The sequence below is a fragment of the Lynx rufus genome, unplaced genomic scaffold (assembly GCF_022079265.1).
Source record: "Lynx rufus isolate CCGP_SWC_20201006 ecotype Redwood Valley unplaced genomic scaffold, mLynRuf1.p SCAF_10, whole genome shotgun sequence".
In the NCBI taxonomy this organism is placed as follows: Eukaryota; Metazoa; Chordata; class Mammalia; order Carnivora; family Felidae; genus Lynx; species Lynx rufus.
The window spans coordinates 1,362,991-1,385,867 of NW_025814824.1; the positions used below are offsets into that span (position 1 = coordinate 1,362,991).

General features: G+C 56.7%; 1 protein-coding gene across 2 annotated transcripts in view; it reads left to right on the forward strand.

Moving 5' to 3' along the window:
• Positions 1–22,877, forward strand: part of PHF2 (PHD finger protein 2) — an 80,985-nt gene that overhangs the window by 31,202 nt on the left and 26,906 nt on the right. The window contains exons 1-4 of one of the 2 annotated variants that reach the window (XM_047100664.1): positions 4,991–5,077; positions 6,219–6,304; positions 11,759–11,873; positions 21,031–21,191. In XM_047100664.1, the coding sequence (XP_046956620.1) occupies positions 5,013–5,077; positions 6,219–6,304; positions 11,759–11,873; positions 21,031–21,191 (427 nt within the window). In that variant the 5' untranslated portion in view covers positions 4,991–5,012. Of the gene's footprint in view, positions 1–4,990; positions 5,078–6,218; positions 6,305–11,758; positions 11,874–21,030; positions 21,192–22,877 lie in introns of those variants that run through there. The other variant, XM_047100656.1, reaches the window with a different exon arrangement.

The window sequence follows — 22,877 nt, forward strand, 5'->3', positions numbered from 1 at the left end:
CACACATGTACACACACACACAGTCACACACACAGACATAATTTTGTTCTGGGTTCTCCACCAGAAGGAGCTGTACACACCTTGTGCTCCAATGTGTGTTTTCCACTTCAGGACACACTGGATTCTTTCCTCCTCAGCATGTAAAGATGTACTTTGTTCTTCTGAAGATGGTCCCGTGGCATCCCGGCCACACAGAGCACCGAGCACATGGTGACGGGTTTGTTTCCTTGACTCTCAGTGTTTGTGTGGCCACACGCCGAGTGGCCAGCCCCAGCTCTGGCCTGTGGCCCGTGGCCCGTGGCTCTTGCTGTGTGGGGCCCCCGTCTGTGTCCTGGATGTGCATTGAGCATCTCACCCCAGTGAGGGCCGCTGGCTGGGCCTGTGGCCTCCGCTCCTCTAGGCTCCGGGCCTGGGTCCATGCTCCGTGCTGCCTGTCCTCTCACTCTGCTGTCACAGCACTGCCGCCCTGCGCCCCAGGGGCCTGCAAGTTGTGGAGATGCTCACTCCCGGAGCCTGTGTCCTGGGGTCCCAGGAGGGAGGGCAGGGTCAGCAGGGCCTGAGGCCATGTCTTAGGTATGCTCCTGAACCCACGCTCCTGCCTGCTGCCCACCACCTGGGTGCCTGGCCTCCCACCAGGGCCCCTGGGGCTAGGTCACCTGGGTGGCCCCGAGGCCCCTGTCCACCCGGGGATGCTGCTCACACAACAGACAGATGATGCCGCTGTGGGGCTGCCCTGTCCCTGCCGCCGAGGCTGTTCTTGTTCTGTTATAGAACCGATGTCCTAGGGTCTTATCCTGTGAACCCATGACACCCCTCCAGCCCCTGGTTTGCTGTCTCTGTCCCGCTCCTGTCAACTACCCTGCTCGCCTCCTCCCTGTGTCCCCCTGTCCTCCCCTCCCACTTCTCCCTCCTCCCCTCCCCCTCCCTTCTTTTTCTCCCCTCCCTCTCCCCTCCGCCTTACCTCCCCTCCTCCTTCCCCTCTCTCCCCTCCCCTTCCTTTCCCTCCCCCCTCCTCCTTCCTCCCTCCCTCCTCTTCTCTCCCTCCCCTCCTTCTCCTTCCTCCCCTTACCCTCCCTCTCCCTTGCCTTCCTCTCCCTCCTCTCCCCCTCCCCTCCCCCCTCTTCCCTCCCTTCCCAACTCCTCTCTCCCTTCTCCCCTCCTCCCTCCCTTCCCTTCTTCTCCCTCCCCTCCTTTCCTTCCCCATCCTCCTTCCCCCTTCCCCTCCCCCTTCCCCTCCCCTTCCCTCCCCTCCCACTCCCCCTTCCCCTCCCCTCCCCCTGCCACCCCCTTCTCCCTCCCTTCTCTCCTCCTCCCTCCCCTCCCTCCCTTCCCCATTGTCCTTCCCCCTTTCCCCTCCTCTCCCCCTCCCCCCTCCCCCCTCTCCCCTCTCTCTATCCCTCTGTGCTCTCTTCCCTGCTCCCCCAGGCACCACAGCTGCTCTCACTTGGTTCACAGCTCCCAGCCTCACAGACCTTCCGAGGTCACAGTCTCCGCAGGGCCAGTGTCCCGTGGGACTGCCTTGTACAGATGCCATGTGAGCGCAATGTGGGGACGGGACACAGCAGACCGGCTCTCAGCTTATCCACACCCCTTGTCCTGAATCCGTCCCTGGACCTCAGCCGGTAACTTTGAACCCCTGCTTGGGGCCGGAGCATGGGGAGGCTCTAGTGCCCGCTTCTCATGCCCACCTTTGGTGGAGAAGCCGGAGTCAGGTGTCTCCTCACCCCCCCTTGGCACACCAGGCCCTCCTGAGCCTCTGTCCGCTGCAGCTCTGCACGAGCACCCACACGGGCAGGGTCAGGCGAGGCCTCAGGCGTCCCCTTCAGACGCGCGGCAGGACGGAGGGGCGGCGGGCAAGCCGAGCCCCCACATCCGCCCAGCGAAGTCCTTGGGCGCCCAGCTCTTGTCCTGACCCAGTAGCCGTCTCCACAGGGAGGTGATCTCCGAATCAGGGGGCCCTTACAGGGTGGGGGTGGGGGGTGCTACAGAGGACGTGGTGTGGAGCCCACCTTCAGGCGTGTGCATGTTGGGGGTTTTCTTCCCTCTCGGACCACCTGCCGGCTGAATCTCGCCTTGGGCCGGGCAGGTTAATGAGGTGGTTGCTTCTGTTTTGCCTTTAACATGAGGATTGCTCACCTAAGGAGATTTGAAGGCACACACCCGGGGCCTGGGCCCTAGGGAGTCTCCTCCAGACTCCACGTCTTTGCTGCTGGCTTTAGGGCGGGGAAAATGCTTGTAGCTTGTCCACAGCTGTTGTTCTTTTAGGTTTTGGGGTGATTTCCCCAGTAATTTCTCGGGAGGCACTGGGGAAGCCCTAACTTTGGGGCAATAAAGTAGGCGAGCTGTTTCAGGAGAACTGCTGCCGGGCAGTTCACACTGACTGTGGGGTCCTAGGACCCTGAGACGCCGGAGTTAGGAGGTGTCTCGCACACACACAGCCAGGGGGCTGGCTCTGGGACCTTGGTTTCCACACTCAGGTGGCCCTTGTCAGGGTCACAGGCACAGGTGTCAGGGCCCGGGTGGTGGCACATGCCAGTCGTGGGGGAGTTGCTGGCATCAGCCATTAGGGGAGAGGCCTTGGCTGTGGCCGCAGCACCTGCCCTGGGTCCAGGCCCTGGGCGGCCCTCCCAGGTGAGGGGCAGCCCCGAGGTGTCTTGGGCGGAACGAGGGACCCACACCCCCACCCCCCACTCTCCCTTTCGGTCTGGCCTCCCTGTGCAGGGCAGCAGATGGCCAGCCCATCTGGGCTCAGGTTGACCAGCACCCCTAAGTGGTGGTGTGGTAAAGAAGGAGCCCCCAGGGCTGGAAAGGGGTATCGGCGTGCACATTTGTGACCCCCGGGCCTCAGCTCCCCCTCCTGTCGTGTGGTTCGTGCCCTGGCCCTTCCAGGGCATGATGGGGCTTCTGGACACGTGGGACCAGCAGGTGCTGATTGGGTTGGGGGAGGTTAAGGTATGTTGATGTCAGCCCCCATTCCCTCTGCTCTCTTAGAGCTGGGGCGGAGCCCCCTTCCACCGTGGATCTGACCCCTGACCAGTGAAAGGGCCCCCGTCTGTGCGGCTGAGTTTGATCTGACCTCAGACATCCTATGTGCATGGTGGGCTCCTTGTGTGTCCCTAGAGTCTTGTGGCCAGGCAGGAGTACGTGATGGGACCTAGGGTACCCATGGCCATCCTGGACGTCCGTCTGTTCCGGGAGCTGCCAGTGGCAGGCGGCCTAGAGCAGTGTGGACTCAGGGTGTGGACACGCGGTGTGGACGTGGGGTTTGGCCATGAGGCGTGGCTCTGGGTGTGGCTAAAGGATGTAGAGTCGGGGCATGGACCTGGAGTGTGGACTCTGGGTGTGGATGCAGGGCGTGGAATTGGCAAGTAGACACGCGGTGTGGACGTGGGGTGTGCACATGGGGGTGGGTTTGGGGTCCGGTTTCTAGACCCACCGGGACCCGAATGTCTGCAGGGCTCTACCTCTTGCTCAAGCGCGCGACTGCTAGAGGGTGCGGGCGATGGGGGCTCACCGCGTGCCCAGCTGTGCCGTTGCCCAGCCCCTGCTGGCCTCACACCAGTGTGATCTCTGATCGACGGATGAGCACACCGAGGCCAGCTGACCCAGGGTCCGGGGTGCAGAGCTCCCGCTCCCGGGGGAGGGGGCCGAGTGAGCTGCCAGGCTGCCGAGGTGGGTCTGAGGCCCCGGAGGGAGCTGGCTGCCGATAGGGGGTGGGGACGGCGTGGGGGATGTGCCGTCGCTCGCTGGGGCACTGGTGGGCAGCGTGGGCCGTGGAGACAGACCAGGGGTGACCTGGCTGTTTGCTGTCCCCGGGGCGCCCCCCGCCTGCAGTGTTTCCAGATCAGAGTGTCTGGTCCGGTGCATCTGCCGGGTGGCTGACCCGGTAATGTGGGTCTCGCTCCCCCCTCTCCTGGTGGTTAGTGGGCCGCAGACGTGTTCTTCCTCCTGCGTGGGGAAAATGCGCCTCCTGCATGGTTCCTGGCGGGCAGGTAGGGACACCGCGTATTTGCTGCGGGTGTTTTCCGTAGTTAGGACTTCAAAGTTTGCCGTGGGCTTGGAGCTCTCTCTCAGCTCGGCAGCGTCCTCTCCGATTTGCTTTGTGTTTGTTTGTTTAGAAAGCGAGCAGACAAACGCACCCTCATGGCCTCTCTGGACAGGTTTGTCTTTTACACCCGACTCTTTAGGCCGCGGGGACTTCAGCTCCATTTGTGTTCTGAGGTGAAGAGTAGACTCCATGTGTTCAAAAGCATTTGCCAGGGCCTTTCTGGGCTCAGGCTCTGCTCCCGGGATGGTGGCCCGTGGCAGCTGTGGGAGGCAGTGTCTAGGGCCCTGGGGGCTGCAGTGGCTGCGGAGGGTCTTGTGCGCGGAGCGCCCCCCTGGGCCAGGGGGCAGGGGCCACAGTGAGGGGGCGCTTGGGGTCTGGGCAGCAGCCTTACCTGGAGCACCCGGGCTCCTCCTCGTGATGGGGCGAGTGATGGTCATTGCCGCCGCGGGATCGCACGCGTCCAGTACAGTCCTCGATGCTGCCCGGTACAGAGGGAGCGCTCAGCCAGCCTTAGTGATGGCTGGGTGACGGTGGTGACCAATGACATGGGCCCAGGCAGGTCCGTTGTCTTTTTGATTGACATAAAATTCACATAACGTGAAACTTAACCATTTTAAAGTGAACGCTTTAGTGGCATTTAGTACCTTCCCCGTGTTGTGCAGACATTGCCTCCACCCAGTTCCAAAATATTTGACCCCAAAAATGGACCCCATGTCCACTGAACCGTCACTGCCCATTCCCCACCCCCAGCCTCTGGCTCCGCTGGTCGGTCCTCTACCTCCTCCGAGCACTGCATACGGATGGGGTCGTCCCACACATGACCTTCTGTGTCTGGCTTCTTTCACTCAGCTTGAGTTTCTGGGGTTCACCCATGCTGCAGCAGGTGCCAGCACCCCTTCCTTTTCAGGGCTGAGTACTGCTCCGTCATGTGGACGTGCCATGCGTGTCATCGATTCATCAGCTGATGGACATTTTGGCCATTGGGATCAACACTGCCGTGAACATTGGTGTTGGAGTCCCCATTCCCAGGTCTTTGGGGCACAGACTCAGGAGTGGGATTGCTGGGGCCTCTCATAATTCTGTGTGTAACCTTTTGGGGGACCGTCAAACCACTTCCATAGATGCTGTGCCATCTTTATATCCTCGCCAGCGATGCAAGAGGGTTCTCATTTTACCACATCCCCACCGGCACTTGCTGTCTTCCCCGTGTTTTATTCTTGTGAAAACTGTAGCCATTCTCATGGGTGTGGGTCGCATCTCATGGTTTTGATGCACATTCCGGTGACTTTAGATGACTAAGGATGATGAGCGTCTTTCCTGAGCTTGTGGGCCGTTTGCATCTCACCTTTGGAGAAATGCCTGTTCAGGCCCTTTGCCCGTTTAATAGTTGATTTCTGGTTCCTTTTCTTGCTGAGCTGTAAAGCTCGTTGTGCCTTTTGGACGCTAGTACTTTGCAAATACTTTCTCCCATTCTTTATGTTACCTTTTTACTGTCTTTGTGGTGACCTTTAATGCACGAGAGTTCTACATTTTGATGATACCCAGTTTATTTTTTGTTTTGTTGCTCGTGTTTTTGGTGTCCTATTTAGGAATCCATGACCAAATCCATGGTCATGAGGGTGTACCATGTCCTCTTCTTAGAGCTTTACAGTGCTAGGCCTTGTATTTAGGTTGTTGATCCATGTTTAGTTAATTTTTTATATGGTGTGAGGTAGGGATTCAACTTCATTCTTTTGATACTCAGTTGTCCCAGCGCTGTAGTACCACCCCTGGGACAGGAGCCCCCCATGGGGTCAGGAGGGGCCTAACCCATGGCCCCGAGCTGCCCCCGGTGAAGTGGTGGGGGCAGCCCACCTCCGAGACACCCTTGGCCTCTCTGGTTCTAGGTGACAGGATAGCGGTGGCCTCATGCAGGCAGGCCTGTTGGACGGCCTGGTCCCTCTGTGTGTGCTGGTCATGCGTAGCAAGACCGTCCTTGCCCCTGCCTCCTTCCTCCTCCTCTTCCCCTGTCCTGTCCTTGTGGGCCACTGTCCTCACACATGGTCTGCTCCGTCTGCACTCACACCACTGCGGGCCCCTCCTGTGGGCTGAGCAGGAGTTGCCTGAAGTTCTGCTGGGCAAGTACTTGAGGCATTGAATGCTGGCCACATCTGTGTTTCCTCTGTTTCAGCTGTGTGGGAGTGGAAGAGGAGGAGGCCCCAGACATCGACATATACCACTGCCCCAACTGCGAGAAAACCCACGGGAAGTCTACCCGTAAGTAGGGGCTGTGCTGCTGACCCTCAGTTTGCACTCGCCCTGGCCTGGCTTTCTGGGTGAACGCCCTGGGTAGTTGCACACTGGTGCCTGGGACCACTGCCGGCCCTGCTCACTGCCCCTATGGACCTGTCACTGCCCCTCCCGACCTGCTCCTGCCCCTGTGGACCTGTCACTGACCTCCCGATCGGCTCCTGCCCATGGGTGCAACTGAAGCCACCCAGGTTGTGCTCTCAGAGGGGCCAGGCCCATCTGAGATGGGAACACCACACAAGGTCTGGGAGTGCCTGTGTTGGGGATCTGCTGTCCCTTCTCCAGTGCCCTCTGCTGGGAGAGGCCCTTTCTCAAACTGCCTGCTGGTCCTGTGGGGGGTGTATGGCACATCCTGTGGGGGCTTCTTAGGGAGCAGGTTCATCCATGGTGGCTCCATGGGGGGCTGTGTCCCTGCTAGGAGGGGAGTTCTGAGGCTGAGCCACATAGGGGGTGTGCCCTGGTCTGCAGGTGTCTTGGGAGGGGCCTGGCCTGGGGACAAGACAAATGGCATGGGGGTATTAACGTGGCCTCAGGTTTCTGGCCTGGGCTGGGGGGCGTGGGTGCTCATAGAAGGTGCGGGCTGGACACTGACCCTGGCTGGGTGGCTGATGACAGCCCTGTCATCCTGAGCCCTGGGTTAACTGGGGGAGGAGGGTGGGGGCCACATTTGGCCCCAGGCACCAGGAGGCCTTTCACCCCCTTCAAAGGGAGCGCCCCTCCTGGTGTCCAGTCACAAGGCAGAGACTGGATCCCCAGCTCCTGGGGGGTGATTACTGTGGATCCAGCGTGGGTAAGCGAGGGTGCCAGCGCCCTGTTCTGTGGGGTGGGGCTGGCCCTGGCGGTCTCGGGGGCTGTGCCCTGGTCACTTGGGAAGCTGGGAGAGGCAGGTGGGGTCACCTCTGGCCTGTGCGCCATGGTCACCAGGTGGCCGTGGGGCTGCATCGGCCGGGCTCTCATTCTCCAGCCCCTGGCACATGGTCATCACGCGGTAAAGCACCAATGCGTGAGAGCAGCAGGAAGGTTCCCGGGTCCCTGAATTATCCTCGTCCCCCAGGAGCTGGCGCTCACAGTCTGCTGTGATTACCTGGACATCATTCTGGTCACTGCTTTACAGCAGATGTGGGAGGGTAACCTGTGGGTTAACCGACATCTCCCAACACTTCATGAGCCACAGAGGAGGCTCAGGGCCTGGGGGGATGAACAGGGTGGGGACTGGGCGGTCACACCATGTGGTCCTGGGGCAGGGCAGGGACAGAGCAGGACTGGAGCTAGGAGACCCCGCCTGCCCCACAACAGAGCTGAGTGGCCTGAGGGAGGGTGGGGCAAGGCCCTGAGGTCTGGGGGCTCTTCCATGAATCGGGGCTCAAGTTGGGCGACAGTAGGGTGCCGAGGTGCGTGTTGGTGCTCACATACAATGTGACTTCCACATCACCGCGTGTCCCGGAACCCCCTTTCCCTGACTGTGAGCTTACCCACTGTTGAGGGCATGTGTGCCTGCTGACTGAGACCCTGCCCCTGCGCTGGGGAGTCCCAGCTACCCTGTACGGGGGCCCTGTACCGATGCTGAAAGCCAAGTGCGGGCGACCCTTCCTGGCACTTCTAGCCAGGTAGCCGCCGGGGCATGTGGGCACCGCGGCCCCTCCCTGGCTCTGCGTGTGTGCGCACATGCATGTTATGTGTGTGCGTGAATGTGCGCAGAAATGTTCACATGTGCGTCCACGTGTGTGGGTGTGTGCATGAACGTGGGCACACGTGTGCATGAGTGTCGTGTGCGCACAAGAATATGCATGTGCGTTTGCACGTGTGTGCATGTGTGTGCCTGTGCACGTGTGTTTTACAAATCTTGTCGCTACTGGAGGCCACGTGTCCACGAGGGACAGAGGTGCAGAGGCTAGGACTTCCCACCAGTGCGCACACCGGTCACCGTCAGTCTGCACTTGAGGTGTGTCTGTGCCCAGACCGGAGCTCGTCACTGTCCGTGACACGCTGGTCAGTTTGCTGCATCTGCTCCAGTCAGACCCTTCATGGTGAGGGCTCCCGCTGTCCCCATGTCCCCAGGGGGCCCCCCAAGCCTGTGGGCTGCGCCGGGGGGGGGGGGCCCTGGGTGGGTTTGGGGTGGGCACTGAGATGAGGGTGGGGGCTCACAGGTTTAGGCGATTCACACAGATTTGGGGCCTGGCAAGGAGTCAGGAGGGCTCCCAGGAGGGGGGGCTCGGCCCTTACAGCAGCTCTGACCCTGCACTGCGTGTCCAGCTCTGGTTGCTCCCCTGATGCTTACACCCCTCCGCCCCGGGCCCATGAGGCTGTGCTGCCCTGGGGGGCGGGCACCTGGCACCCCCACGCTCCAGCCTCCCGCTGGGCAGATGTCCCAGGGTGCCTTGTCGGGGTGGTGGGGTGCCACGACAAGAGGACCCTGGCCTCTGGGCCCCGGGGAGGGAGGGAGCCCGCCGGCCAGGGCTGCGCGAGGAGCGCCCAGAGCTCGCCCGCCTCCCTCGCGGTTCCGCGTCTGGCTGTTATCCTGGCCACACGCTCCGGCCACAGCGTCACGTGGGCCAGTCCCTCCTCCAGGTGCTCCTCGATGCCCAGTCCGGAGTTAGGGCCCAGGAAGGCCGCCAGCCCGGTCAGCCCCTGCTTCCCAGGCCTGGGTCCTGGCAGGAGTGTGGGGGCGCCGCTGCTTCCCCCACTGCCCTTTACATCTGCGCCCCCATCACCCGGCCGCACCTGCCCTCCAAGGCTTGGTTTCCCCACACGGCCCCTGGGGCCGGGGCCCTGGTGCCAGGCATCTGTGTCCTCTTGCCTCCGCACACCTGGCTGGGGAGACCTTGGGATGTGGGGCGTGGGGCAGATGCAGGTGCCAGCCTGGGGGGACCTCGAAGGGCCCCCGTGGGGTCCCCTCCGCAGCGCCTCCCTTCTCCCGACCTCAGCTGCCCCCCAGACGGCACTGGGGTATCTGTCTCCCCGCTGGTCTCCCCCACCTGCGGTGTCACCCATGGCGGCCAGTGTGCGGGCTGGGCTGCCCCTTCCACCCCCGCCTTGATCCCTGGACGCGTGGGACCCCTGGTAATTGGCCGGGAGCCAGGCTCGCCTCCCACCAGAGGCAGCCCCATCGCTGAGGCCCACATCGCTCCTCTGTGGCCATGCACGGCTGCCCTCGCTCCCCGGGCCCTTCGGTGGGGGGCACCTGGTAAAGTCTAAAGCCCGGGGCCTGAGAGGCGGCCCAGGGTCATGTCCTGGTGCAGCTGTGGGCCCAGAAGGAAGGATGATGATATTGAGGCTGGTTTCAGAGTCAGGGTGACCTGGGCCATCGTCAGAGTTGTGTCCCCGCCCCGAGGCCCTGCCTTGGCCGTGAGCACCCTCTCCCTCTGAGCCTGCTGGCTCTTCAGGAAGCAGGGATGGCTCTCAGGCCAGCTGTGGCTTTGGTGACCCCCGTGCGGAGCTGGGCTGCTCAGCACGCACTTGGCAAACCGCTGAGAAGAAAAGGCCTGAGCCAGGGTAACCAGAGGGAGGAGGGTGGGCACTGAGGTGCCAGTGCAGTGCCCAGGAGACCAGCCATTCACAGACATCCTGCATGCCCACTAGTGCTGGGCTGTGCCAGGCACCGTGGGCGTGTGGGGAGAGCCCAAGGGTCCAGAGTGGGACTGAGCCCCGTGAACAAATGGTTTCAGCCCGAGCAGCCTTGCCAAGAGGAGGGGCCGTGCGCGCAGTGGGCCCCACAGAGCTCCTGGGGTGGACGGGGCACCGTACACCCTTCCCCTCCTGCAGCTCATGAGGGCCCCGGACCTCGCCATTAAAGATGCAGCACAGAGATGCCCAGTAACTTGCCCAAGGTCACACAGTTACAGGCTGGTGGGGCAAGAAAGATTTGGACAAGTGGTGGAGCCCTTCCGTCTCTCGTCTGTGCCTCGGGCCACCACCAGAACCCCCAGTTCGAGTCCCCCCTCTACAGGATCTTGCCGGGTTTCCGTAACGTCCACTCACACCCTGGCCATGGCAAACCAAGGGCGATGGAAATGCCACACCATTGTTGGAGGCAGGCTCAAGGGTCATTGGTGGCAGCCCCCTCCCTGTCCCTGTCTGTGAGGGATGGGCATCCTGAGGGTCCCCTGGCAGTCCCTCAGACCCAGTCTCATGTCTGTCATGGGGCCAGCCTGTTTCACAGCCCACCCAGCAGCTGCCAGGGACAGGTCTCTGGGCCAGTGCCGTCCTCACTCACCGAGTCACCAGGGGCTGCCCCGGGCAGAGGCTGGGGCCACAAGGAAATTGCTTCCCTCCCCCCCAGGGGCTTGCAGTCCAGTAGGAGTGTGTGAGTGCGTGTGTATGTGTGTGTGCACGTGCACGTTCTGGGTGCACTGCGTGGGCGTGCACACGGGTATGTCCTTGTGCGTGCGCACACGTGTGTGCACATGCACATGTGTGCAAGTGCACCACAGTCCAGTAGGTGTGTGTGTATATGTGTGTGCACGTGCATGTACTGTGTGCACTGCATGGGTGTGCACATGGGTGTGTGCTTGTGGGTCCAAAGGCACGCATGTGTGCATATGCATGCGTGTACAAATGCGCCACAGTCCAGTAAGTACGTGTGCACATGTGTGTTCTGTGTGCACCTCATGGGTGTGCACACGGGTGATTGTGTGTGCATACCTGTGCACATGTACGTGTGTGCAAATGTGTCAGTCCAGTAGGTGTGTGAATGTGTGTATACATGTGTGTGCACACGAATGTTCTGTGTCCGCTGCGTGGGCATGCACACGGGTGTGTGCTTGTACGTGTATAGGTACATGTGTGTGCATGTGCACATGCGTGCGAATGTGTCGCAGTCCACTAGGGGTGTGTGCACGCACTCGCGTGTAAAGAGTCCAGGGTGGGGTTCCCGGTGCCCTGGGAGCACACACGAGGAAAGGAGAGTTGGAGTCAGCGGTCAGGGTGGCGGTGTCAGAGGGGGACACACAGGAGTACAAGGTGGCACCGGCGGGGTGTGGGAAGGGCGGGAGCTACAGAGGGCAGTGCCAGCCTGCTCCTGCCCCGGTGGTGGGCTTCGGGCAGCAAACGTTGCAGCAGCGAGGTGACAAGCTTGAGGGGAGGCGTCCCCTTGGTGGGACCTCCCGGTAGGTGCCTCTGACGCGCTCTCAGCGGACTGGGTGCTAATGGGAAGGGTCCCGGGCTCCCCCAGCTTTGGGGTCGGCTGAGCCAGAGGAGTGGGAGGGGCAGGGCAGGGGTGGGGCCGTGACCCAAGGAGGGTGGGAGGTCACAGGGGCGGGGGGGGGGTGGGTGGGTGGCCCCCAGGGGACATCGGGGGCGCTGCCTCTGCGGAGGCTGGAGTCTCAGTGTTCACAGCTCCTGAGCTGCCCTCTGGGCCCGGCCCCTGTGGTGCGGGGAGGGGAGGGCCCACGCTGGGTGCCATCTGCCCCTGTCTCCCCACAGTGAAGAAGAAGCGGGCCTGGCACAAACACGGCCCAGGGCAGACGCCCGACGTGAAGCCCGTCCAGAACGGCAGCCAGCTCTTCATCAAGGAGCTGCGGAGTCGGACCTTCCCCAGGTGGGCGGTGGCGGCCTCGTCCTGGGGGGCTCAGGGGCACAGCCTTGCCTCCAGGGGAGCGGCACAGCCCCCCTAAGCCCTAGGCGCTCCCAGCTCTGGGGCTGACCTCTTCCTTCTCAGCACCTGCAGGTCAGGTGTTGGGGACCCTCTTCCTCTGGGCTCATGTATCCCCCCACCACCTGGTGTGGCCCTTCCCACGGAACCTTCCTGAGGGGGAGGCTGCTGAACTCAGGTTCTGGCGGGCGAGGAGTGGGGGCCGGGGTCCTGCCCAAGACCACCCTCCAGACGTGGCCCTCTGCCCCTGGGCCTGACGGGCTGTCCCCAGGTCCCCTTCTCAGAGACCGCCTGCCCGCACCCATGTGCCGCGTGCGGGTCGAGGGCAGAGGGCAGGGGCAGGGCTGCGGGGACCCTGACTCGTGGACATGTGCTCTTCAAGCTGCTCTGCGCCCCCTCGGCCCCTCACAGCCGGAAGACTTTTGTTTGTCCGACAAGGTTTCTTCTCTGCTTTTAAAGAGTAACTCACTGGACCCAGCATCCTACGTGGTGGGTCCTTTTCCTTTTAGCACTTCAAATATTTTGCCCCGCTGTCTTCTTGCATGCACAGTGTCTCATGAGGGACCCAGTATGACTCTTACCCGTGAGCCTCCACAGACAAGGTCCCTCCCTCCTCTGGCTTCTTTCCTTTCCGCGGCTTTTACTGAGATACAACTCACAGACCTGACAGTTCGCCCATTTCAAGGGTACAACTCCGTGGTCTTCGGTGCGTTCACAGACGTGTGCGCCACCAGCAGCCGGTTTAGAATGTTTGCATCCCCCTCCCCCCCCCCCCCCCCCCGCCCCGGTGTCTGTTTAACATTCTGTTGTGTGGACAGACCACACGTTGTTTATCCATTCGTCAGCTGACACGCTGGGGTTCTGATGTTTGGCTACTGCAGATAGTTCTGCTATAAACGTTCTTATACGGGATTCTGGGGGACATGTGTTTCCATGTTTTTAGGAGCAGTGGCTCCATGTTCAGTTGTCTGAGAAACTGCTGGACTGGTCTCCACAGTGGTTATTACGCCACTGTCGTTCCCACCAGCAGAGCGTGAGGGTCCCAGTTTCTGATCACCCTTGCCGGCCCTTGCGATTATCTGGCATTTTGATTCGAACCATCCTTACAGGTGTGAGGCTTTCTCTCTCTCTGGTCTGACCTGCATTTCCCTCATGAAAAGTCATGTGGAGCATCTTTTCATGTGCGTGGTAGTCATTTGTGTGTCTTCCTTGGAGGAATGTCAGTTTGGACCCTTTGCCTATTTTTAATTTTTGTGTCTTTTAATTATTAAGAGAGTTTTTTATATATTTTAGATACAAGTCTCTTAACAGACAAATGATTTGTGAATACTTTATCCTGTTTTGTAGACATTTCACTTTCTTGATCATGTCCTTTGAAGCACCAACATTTGTAATTTTGACAGAGTCCAGTTTACCCGTTTTTTATTTTGTTACTTGTGCTTTTGTTGTCATAGCTGAGCATCATTTGCCAGATCCACACCCCAGGTCATGAAAATTACCTTCTACAAAACTTCTAAGAGTTTTCTAGGTTTTAGGTCTTACGGTTTTGTTTTTGATACATTTTGAGTTAATTTCTTCATATAGGGTGAGATAAGGATCTAACTTTTTTTTTTTTTTTTGCTCGCATCTCTCCATTTGTCCCTGCACTATTTGTAAAAAGACCACTCTTTTTCTATTAAATGGTCTTGGCTCTTAGCTGTCAGTATATGCATTTATTTCTGGACACTCAGTTCTGTTCCACCAATCTGTTTATCCTTAGGCTGGTCTCACATTGCCTGGACTACTGTGCCTTGCAGTACGTTTTGAAATGAAGAAGTATGAGTCCTCCAGCTTTTCTTTTCTCTTTCTTTCTTTCTTTCTTTCTTTCTTTCTTTCTTTCTTTCTTTCTATTGAATATTTTTTAATGTTTATTATTTTTGAGAGAGTAGAGAGAATACGAGCCGGGGGAGGAGCAGAGAGAGAGGGAGTCACAGAATCCCAGGCAGGCGCCAGGCTCTGAGCTCTTAGCACAGAGCCTGACATGGGGCTCGAACTCACGAACCGTGGGATCATGACCTCATTTGAAGGAGGACGCTTAACTGACTGAGCCACCCAGGTGCCCCTCCCGCTTTGTTTTTCTTTTTAAAAATCTTTCTGGACATTCTTGGTCTGCTGGAATTCCATATGAATTTTAGAATCAGCTTGTCAGGCCTACAGAGAAGTCAGCTGATACGGATTGTGTTGAATCTGTACATCAGTAGAATCGAAGTATTGCCATCTGAAAAATGCAAGGTCTTCTGACCTATGAACATGGGTATTCTTCCATTTATTAAGATGTTTTATGTTTCCTTCAATAGTGTTTTGTAGTTTTCAGAGTTTGTACTTCCTTTGTTAAGTTTATTCCTAAGTAATTTATTCTTTTTGATGCTCTTTTAAATGAAATTGTTTTCTTAATTTTATTTCCAGAGGGTTCGTTGCTACGGTACTGAAATCGAGTTCAAGTATATTCATCTTGTATCCTGCAACCTTGCTGAGCTGGTTTATTAGTTCTAATAGCTTTTTAGTAGATTCCTTACAACTTTCTATATATGAGATCATGTCATCTGTGAATAGTTTCCTTTCTTCGCTTCCAATCTGTGTTACCTTTTTTTTCTTGCTTGATTGCTCTGGCTAGGACTTCTAGTAGAATGTTAAGTAGAAGAGACAAAGATGATCAGGGCCCCATCATTTTCAGGGTGCCACGCTTGGGGTACAGCCTCAGTTCCACAAGTGTGGGCCAAGGGGAAGAAGGGAGCCCCCCCACGTCTCATCTGCCCTTGTGTGAGACTGAGAATCAGGAACAGACAGCTGGTGCAGGATGAGAAAGGCTGCCGTCCTCTGCTGGAAGGTGGGGAGAGCCCTCTGGACGAAGCCCTCTGCTCGGAAGCTGGGGAGAGCTCCCACTCAGCTTTCCTGTGTCCTTGGCCGCGGCCTTCCTGAGGGAGGTCTCCTCGCCGATCCAGTGGGGTAGAGGGAAGAATGGTCTCGGCCCATATATCACAGGCACGTGCCTTTCCTGCCAGGTTTTCATAGATTTTCTAGACCCGATGTTTCTCCATTTGCTATTTGCTCTTAGAACCATTTCCAGAGGTTTCGAATAGTTGTTTTTCACAGTAATTTTCACCAGTTTCATTGGGTTTTGGGTCCTCAGGACTCTTCACGCTGTCATGCCAGAGGTAGACCTTTCTCATGTGGCCTCTGTCAGGATATTGCCTCTCCTGTCTTGCAGTTTGATTAGGACATGTCCAGGTATAGTTTTCAAGTATTTAATCCTACTTGGTGTGGTCTCAGTTTTCTGGATCTGTGGTTTCACATCTGCCATTAATTTTAGAAAATTCTCAGCCAGTATTACTTCCAACATTTCTCCTGCTTCAAACACTGCTCCTTTCTCTCTCTTTTATTTTTGGTGTTCTCGTCATGCCCACGTTGCTCTTCCTGCAATTGTTCTGTATATTCTTGGATATTCTGTTCCCTGCTTGTTTCATTCTTTTTTCTCTTTATGCTTCAGGCTGAGCAGATGTTATTAACTTCAAGCTTACTGAGTCTTTTCTTAGCCACATCCAGTCTACCAATGAGCCCATCAAAGGCATTCTTCATTTCTCTTACCATTTTCAATTATTTCTATCATTTCCTTTTGATTCTTAGAGTGTTCACTTCTCTGCTTACATTTTCTTCTGTCCTTGCATGTTTTCCACTTTTTCCATTAGCACTCCTAACATATTAATCATAATTTTAAAAAATTTCCTATCTTATACTTTCAAATTCTGTGCTATAGCTGAGCCGTGTCCTGATATTTTTAAAACGTTTTATTTTTTAATTGAGGTATAATTAACATACATTGTTATATTAGTTTCAGGTGTACAATATAATGACTCAGTACTTCTGTACATGAGCAGAAGTATCATCTTCTGCACATGAGTATCACTCAGTGCTCATCATGATAAACGTACCGTCAACCCCCTTCACCTGTTTCACCCATCCCCCCACAGACAGACTTCCCTCTGGTAACCACCAGTTTGTCCTCTGTATTTAAGAGTCTGCCTTTTTTGTTTGTCTCTTTCTTCTTCTTGTTTTTTTTTTAATTATTTTAATGTTTTATTTATTTTGAGAGAGAGAGAGAGAGAGAACAAGTCGGGGAGGGGCAGAGAGAGAGGAAGACAGAGAATGCACGAAGCAGGCTCCAGGCTCTGACCTGTCAACACAGAGCCTGACATGGGGCTCGAACACGTGAACTGTGAGATCATGACCTGAGCCGAAGTCGGACGCTTAACTGACTGAGCCACCCAGACTCCCCATTCTTTGTTCATTTCTTTTGTTTCTTAAATTCCACATATGAGTGAAATCATATGGTATTTGTCTTTCTCTGCCTTATTTTTATTATACTTAACATTATACTCTCTAGCTCCATCCATGTTGTTGCAAATGGCAAGATTTCATTTGTTTTATGTCTGAGTAATATTCCATCGTGTGTGTATGTGTGTGTGTATATGTGTGTGTGTATACACACCACATCTTCTTTGTCCATTTATCAGTCGATGGACATTTGGCCTTTCTGTATCTTGGCTGCTTCTGATAGTGCTGCTATAAACTTCAGGACGTGTCTTTTTGAATTAGTGTTTTCATTTTCTTTAGGTAAATACCCAGTAGTGGAATTACTGGGCCACCACATAATTCTATTTTTAATTGTTTAAGGACCCTCCACGCTGTTCTCCAGAGAGGTTGCACAGTTTGCATTCCCACCAGCAATGCAAGAAGGTTCCTTTTTCTCCACATCCTCGGCGACACCTGTTGTTTCTCGTCTTTTTGATTTCAGCTGTTCTGACAGGGGTGAGGTGATTTGCTTTGTGTCTTAAGACTATGGTTTTTTGCTGTTTAGCACATCTTGTGATTTTTTGGTGAAAGCTGGACATGATGTATTGAGTCAAAGGAACTGAGGTGATTATGCATTTAGAGTGAGGTTTTGTGTTGACCAGACCAGGGACTCGGTTGTGTTGCTGTAGCTGTAGGTGCCAGACACATGACTTTCTCCTAGTTTCCTTGTGTTTTCCTCCTCTCCTGTTCTTGCTGGGTGTCCCTAACAACTCCTTCTTAAATAGAATCTGTCCTGCAGCTGTCTTGGCTATACTCAGCTACCGTTATACTGTTGTATGGTAGTAGGATTGGGGTAGGGGAAGTGTCCTGTAATTGAATAACACACCTCACTGTTTCAGTGGGCCCGAGGCTCTGGGCTGTTACCTTTGGAAGCATTTCTTGGCCTTCGCTTTTGCTCTTCTTCCCTAAGACAGGAAGCTAGTGGCATCAGGGGTGTGGGTGGGCACTTGCCCTTCCCCCATCAGAGGAGGGTCTGGTTAAGTAAGTGCTCCTGGAAGGTAGACTTTTGTTATGGAGAACACTCGGAGTATATTTACACATAATTGCTCTCCCCCAACCGTGTCTGAAATAGGACAGATCTTCACCAGGAGAACCTGTGGGTAGAACCCATGAAGGTGGGTCTCCTCTGAGGCTGGGCCCCATGAGTTCTTAACTCTGAAGCTAGCTCACACTCAGCCTCTGCACTTTGTCAGAAATCACTTTAATTATCCTCTCAGTTACCGCCTCCAGCCGCTTCTGCCTCAGGTAAGGTCCTCTCGGTGGTGATTCTCTGTGTTTGCCTGTCTCCCCAGATTCTGGGGGTGACTGTTTGCCCTGTAACCCTAATGTTCAGTGAATCTAAGAAAATTCCTTGGTATTCAGTCCGTTCAGCTTTTTTCTTGTTGTGAGGACAGGAATGACCATTTCCAAGCTCTTTACATGTTGGAGTTGAAGCCATTAGTCCAGTTCCACTTACTTGAACCCCTTCTCATTAGTTGGGTTGTCTTTTTATTGCCTACGTATTCTAGGTACTTGCCACCGATCAGATACTTTCTCCTGTCCCGTGATTGCCTTTCCACTTTCTTCATGGTGTCCTTTGAAACGCAAATGTTTATAATTTTGATGGAATCGAATTCATTCTTCTCGTTCTTGCTGCTCGTGGTTTTGGCTTCTAGGAAACCGTTGCCAGATTAAAGGTTGTGAAGATTTATGTCTGTGTGTGTGTTTTCTTCTGAAAGTTTTACAGTTCTAGCCTTTATGGGTAGGTCTTCAACTCAGTTTGAGTTAGTTTTTGTCTACGTGAGATAGGGTCCCGCTTAATTCTTTTGCATGTGGGCGTCCAGTTCTCTCATGCACCATTTATTGAAATGACTGGTTTTTTTTCTCCATTGAGTTGTCCTGGCGTTCCTGATGAGAAAGCAGTTGGCCACAGATGTTTGGGTGTATTTCTGGACACTCGGTTCTGCCGCACCGATCCGTACGTCTCTTCTCTCTTCTCATGCCGGCACCACACGGTCTTGATTACTGTAGCTTTGGAGTGAATTTTGAAGTTGGTCAGTGTCCTCAACTTTGTTCTTTGTAAAGACTGTTTTGGTCATCTGGGGGCTTTGCACTTCCCGTCAGCTTTCCAAGTTCAGCTTGTCCATTTCTGCAAAGACGTCAACAGGTGTTCTGACAGGGATTGTATGAAATCCGTAGCTCAATTTTCTCTCATTTCTTGAGTCCCATTTCTTTCTTCTAGATTTGATTTCTCTCTTACTGAATTATATCCTTTAGTGGTTTAGTAAAGGCCTATAGAAATATTCTATTTTTGAAAATGTTTTCATTTCATTTGTGTTCTTAAATGATTCTAATTTTCTCAAATGGGCCTAAAATTTTAGAGTAAATTTATTTTCCTTGAATTCTTTGAAGATACTGTTATTCTGTTGTCATTTAGCATCTCTTGTTGTTCACAAGATGTCTGTTGTCAGCCTAGTGGCTGGTGTTTGTTCATCTGTTTACTGTTTGGTTTTGGCAAATAATCTGTTTTTTTATCTGAAGACTTTTCAGATTGCCTCCTTGTCTCTGATGTTCCACAGGTATGCTACAGTGCATCTGGATGTGCTTTGTTTTTATCAGTTCTACTCAGGACTCAGTAAGATCTTTTAATTTGAGGAATTGTATCTTATCTCAGTTCTGAAAAATGGCCTGTTTTCTTTTTAAGTAGCATTTCACCCCCTTTCTCTGTATTATTTTTCAAGTATTCCATCAAATTGACCATTTGGGGGGGGGGGTGCAGCTACTATTGAATGCATCTGTTGAGTTTTTAAATTTTTTCAAAAGTGACGTTTTTCACGTCTAGAATTTCCGCTAGGTCATTGTCAATGTTGCTTGCTCTGTTGTCCTCCCTCCCTGCCCTCTGCTGCGTCCTCCCATTATCCCTGTGAATGTGGTTAGTATGTTTCCCAGCCGTCCATTGTGCTCGGTCCCCGGACCCGTGCTCTGGCGGATGTGTCTTCCGTCATTCTGTGAGGCGGCCTGTCTGCCCTGGGCCCAGAGGTGTCCCCGCAGAACCAGTGTGTGTTTGTCTTTGCTGGGTCCTCATGGACTTTGCAGTCCCAGACCTGGTACGTGGGGCTGTGTGACATGAGGGCATGGGATCCCGGTTTGTCCGGACACCGTCTCCCTCTGGCTACCCCGGGGCTTCCACAGATGACCCTGCACTGTCCCAGTGCTGCCGCTCACACACCCGCCACCCACTCCTGGCCTGAACCTAATGCTCTGTCAGCACTGGTCCCACCCGAAGGTCCCTGCTCCGTCCTCACCCTAACTGCCCCACGTGCTCCCTCTTGGTGGGACATGGCCTTGCAGCTCCTTCCTCTCGAGCACTGTCTTCCTTGCAGCCACAACCCCGTGCTCCCCTGGCTGTCCTCCACCTGCCTGGCCTCCTCTCCTGCTGACCACTCTCCCTGGGAGTTGTGGGGACTCTGCTCTCACCCCTGGCCCTCGGAGTTTACACCTCCCCCTGATCCCCCGCCCCGCCCAGGCTGTCTCTTGGCCGGCGGCTTCAGCCTCCCTCTGCAGCCTCTGAGCTCCTGACCCGTCCTCAGTCCAAGTCGGTCCCAAGTCAGCTGCGGACCTGTCCCCCGCACACGCCTGCTCTCCTCCAGCCCTTAGTCCCTCAGCCGTCTGCCGTCACCTCCCCTGTTCCTCCACCCTTTCGCCCACCACTGCCTCCTGGTCCGTAAGCTGAGCCCCCTCCCCGGTCGCGGTGTCCAGCCCGCTCCCGCGGCAGCTCCCCGTCCGTCCGCACAGCCGTTGGATTGACCTCCAGCTGTTGTTGCCCTGCTCAAGCCGTCCAGTGGCTCCCCAGTGCTCTCGGCACGAGGCAGAGGCCCACTGCTGGGCAGATAGGCCACCTCAGCTGCTGCGCACTCAGCCCGCTCACCCCCTACCCCCGGCTGCTGGGCTCCTTCGCCCTCCCCGCCCCTGGCCACATTCTCCCCACTCCAGGGCTTGGCCGGCACCCCCCTTCTGCCCGGCACATGTGCCTCTCAATCCTGCCCCTCCAGGCCTGGACAGGCTGCTCTGACGCTGACCCCTGCTGTCTTCCCCCTGAGCTCTGCTCTCAGCGGTGGGCTTACGGCCTTGCATGCTTGTCTGATGGAGGCCCATCTCCAGCGTCACCACGGGGGCTCTCCAGCTGGGCCTCAAAGGTCCCTGGTGCCCCGGGCAGTGCCCAGCACGCAGCTGGGCAAGCTGGGCAGGGCAGCCACTGACCGCAGCACCCCAGGTTGCCCTCGGACCCTGTGCTTGGCTTGTGCAGGGAGTGGATTCTCCCTGGAAAGGGTTTGTCTCTATCTGCTGTGTCCTCAGGCCCAGCCCCAGCGCCGTGCAGGATCTAATCTCTGCGCACATGGGAGGAATGTTATGGAGGGTGGGCAGGTAGGGCAAGGGGCAGGGGAGGGATCCTGCCCACGCTCTGCCTTTGTCTGCCGTGGTAGGAGGGCTGGTCTCTGTGTTTCCCCTTCCTGGGCCTCCTGGACCTTGAGGTCCAACGTCTGTGATGGATGTGGGTCCAAGCCACGCCGCTCCCCCATGACCCCTGGGCATGGTGCTGGGGACGAGCCCTCCTCCCAGGGCGTGGGAGCCCGGGTTGCATGTCTCCGGCTCTGAGGCCCTATCCAGGCCTGTCCCGGTGCTGCGGGGCCGGGACCCTGGCCGGCGTGACCTCCGACCCCCACTTTTCCCGCAGCGCGGAAGACGTGGTGGTCCGTGTGCCCGGCAGCCAGCTCACGCTGGGCTACATGGAGGAGCACGGCTTCACTGAGCCCATCCTCGTACCCAAGAAAGACGGGCTGGGCCTGGCAGTCCCAGCCCCCACCTTCTATGTCAGTGACGTCGAGAACTACGTGGGTGAGTGGCCACCCTGGAGCCTGCTTGCCTTAGGCCCTGGCTGGTCCCCATGCTGCGTGGGCGCTGTGATTCGGGGTCTCCGTGTACGTTCAGGGCACTCTTCTTAGAATCAGACCCCATGTCCCACTGAAGTGACACGTGACCCTGGCCGTCCCCCCAGTCAGTTATTCTGACTGCGAAGGGGCCTGTCTTGGGACCCTTCATTCTGCAAGCTGCAGAACCCATTCTGTTGGGTGCTGATGGCGGTAATGGAGGGCCCCTGCCTTTGAGGTTTGTGCTGTGCCCCCCTCAGCCTCTCCTGGGCCAGCCTGGGGCACCCTTGGTCTGCCCCACGACCCTTCCTCTCTGGATCCCTCCGGCTCCCGCTGGTGCTGCCCCGTCCAGCCTGTCTCCTGTCCCCTTGGCAGCAACCAGCACTGTGGGCACCCTCAGTCGGGACACCTCCGGGTGGAGGGAAGAAACCGCATGCTTGGGCATCGTCTGTGAGGCGGGGCCACACGGCCCAGACTCTGAGGCCCCAAGGTGGCTGGGGCTCGGGGGTGTGGCCCGTGCAAGAGGAGGACAGAGCCCGAGAGGGCTGGTGCACAGGCCCCCTGTGGCAGGCAGAGAGAAGGGAGCCCCATCGGGGCCCTCTGTGCCCGGCCGCAGCCCCCAGAGTAACAGCTAAGATCTAGTTCACGCCTGCCAGGTGCCGGGCGTCACCGGTAGCTAGTGTCATCTTGCCACAGCTGGCACCCAGGCCCTGGCTCAGCTGGCCACAGAGAGCACAGAGGGCCGGCCCCAGGCACTGCCCGCTCGACCACAGCGCTGTCTGCGGGAGCTGGAAGCAGCTTAGCCGACGGGGAGGCATGTCTTAGAGGCTTGTGCTGTAAACGCTCTCCCTTCTCCTCACTTGTTTTATTAGGGACGTTTTCACACACACACGCACACACGCACACACACACGCACACACGCACACACACGCACACGCACACACACCCCAAGGGAAGTAAACTCCCCTGTGCCCAGTACTGGCCACAAAACCACAAGATCTTGGCCGGCTTTCTGTGTCTGCACCCCCAAATTTAAAGCAAAGCTGTGGCACGTACATCACTTCTCCCACGGAAACCCCGGCACGGGCTCTGACGTCGTTGCAGCCGCGGGCTGCTCAGTAGCATCAGAGCCCCGCCTCAGTCACCCCAGGCGCCCCAGACGCCCCTTCCAGTTCGCTGTTTGAATCAGAGCCCAGACCAGACCGACACACTGCGTGTGGTTTTTATGCCTCTCAGCATCTCCCCATTCCCGAGGCTGTGGGAGGGTTGGGGTTGCTGGTCCTAGAGAACGTCCCACGTGGGGGATCTGGCCAACAGTGTACCCGTGGTGTCGTGTAACTCGCTCCTCTGTCCCCAGTGGTTCCTGCACCACCCGGACAGACACTCAGATTCACAGTCAGGGGACGGCAGCCGCTTCGGGGCTGGGGCGCTCCCGCCCGTCAGCCTGTGGTGCCTGGCCACCCGCACAGAAGGGCCCGTCAGCCCGCAGCCCGGGTCTGAGCGGCCCCTGGGGACTGTTGGGAGGGACCTGTGCGCCTTTCTCCCACTACTAATTAGGAGCCAGTGGGAGGAGCTCACCCTCGCCAGTTCCTTAAGGAACGGTCTTCGGTGATTTTCACCCTGAACTTTTCCTCATCAACTACAGAAAACGTGG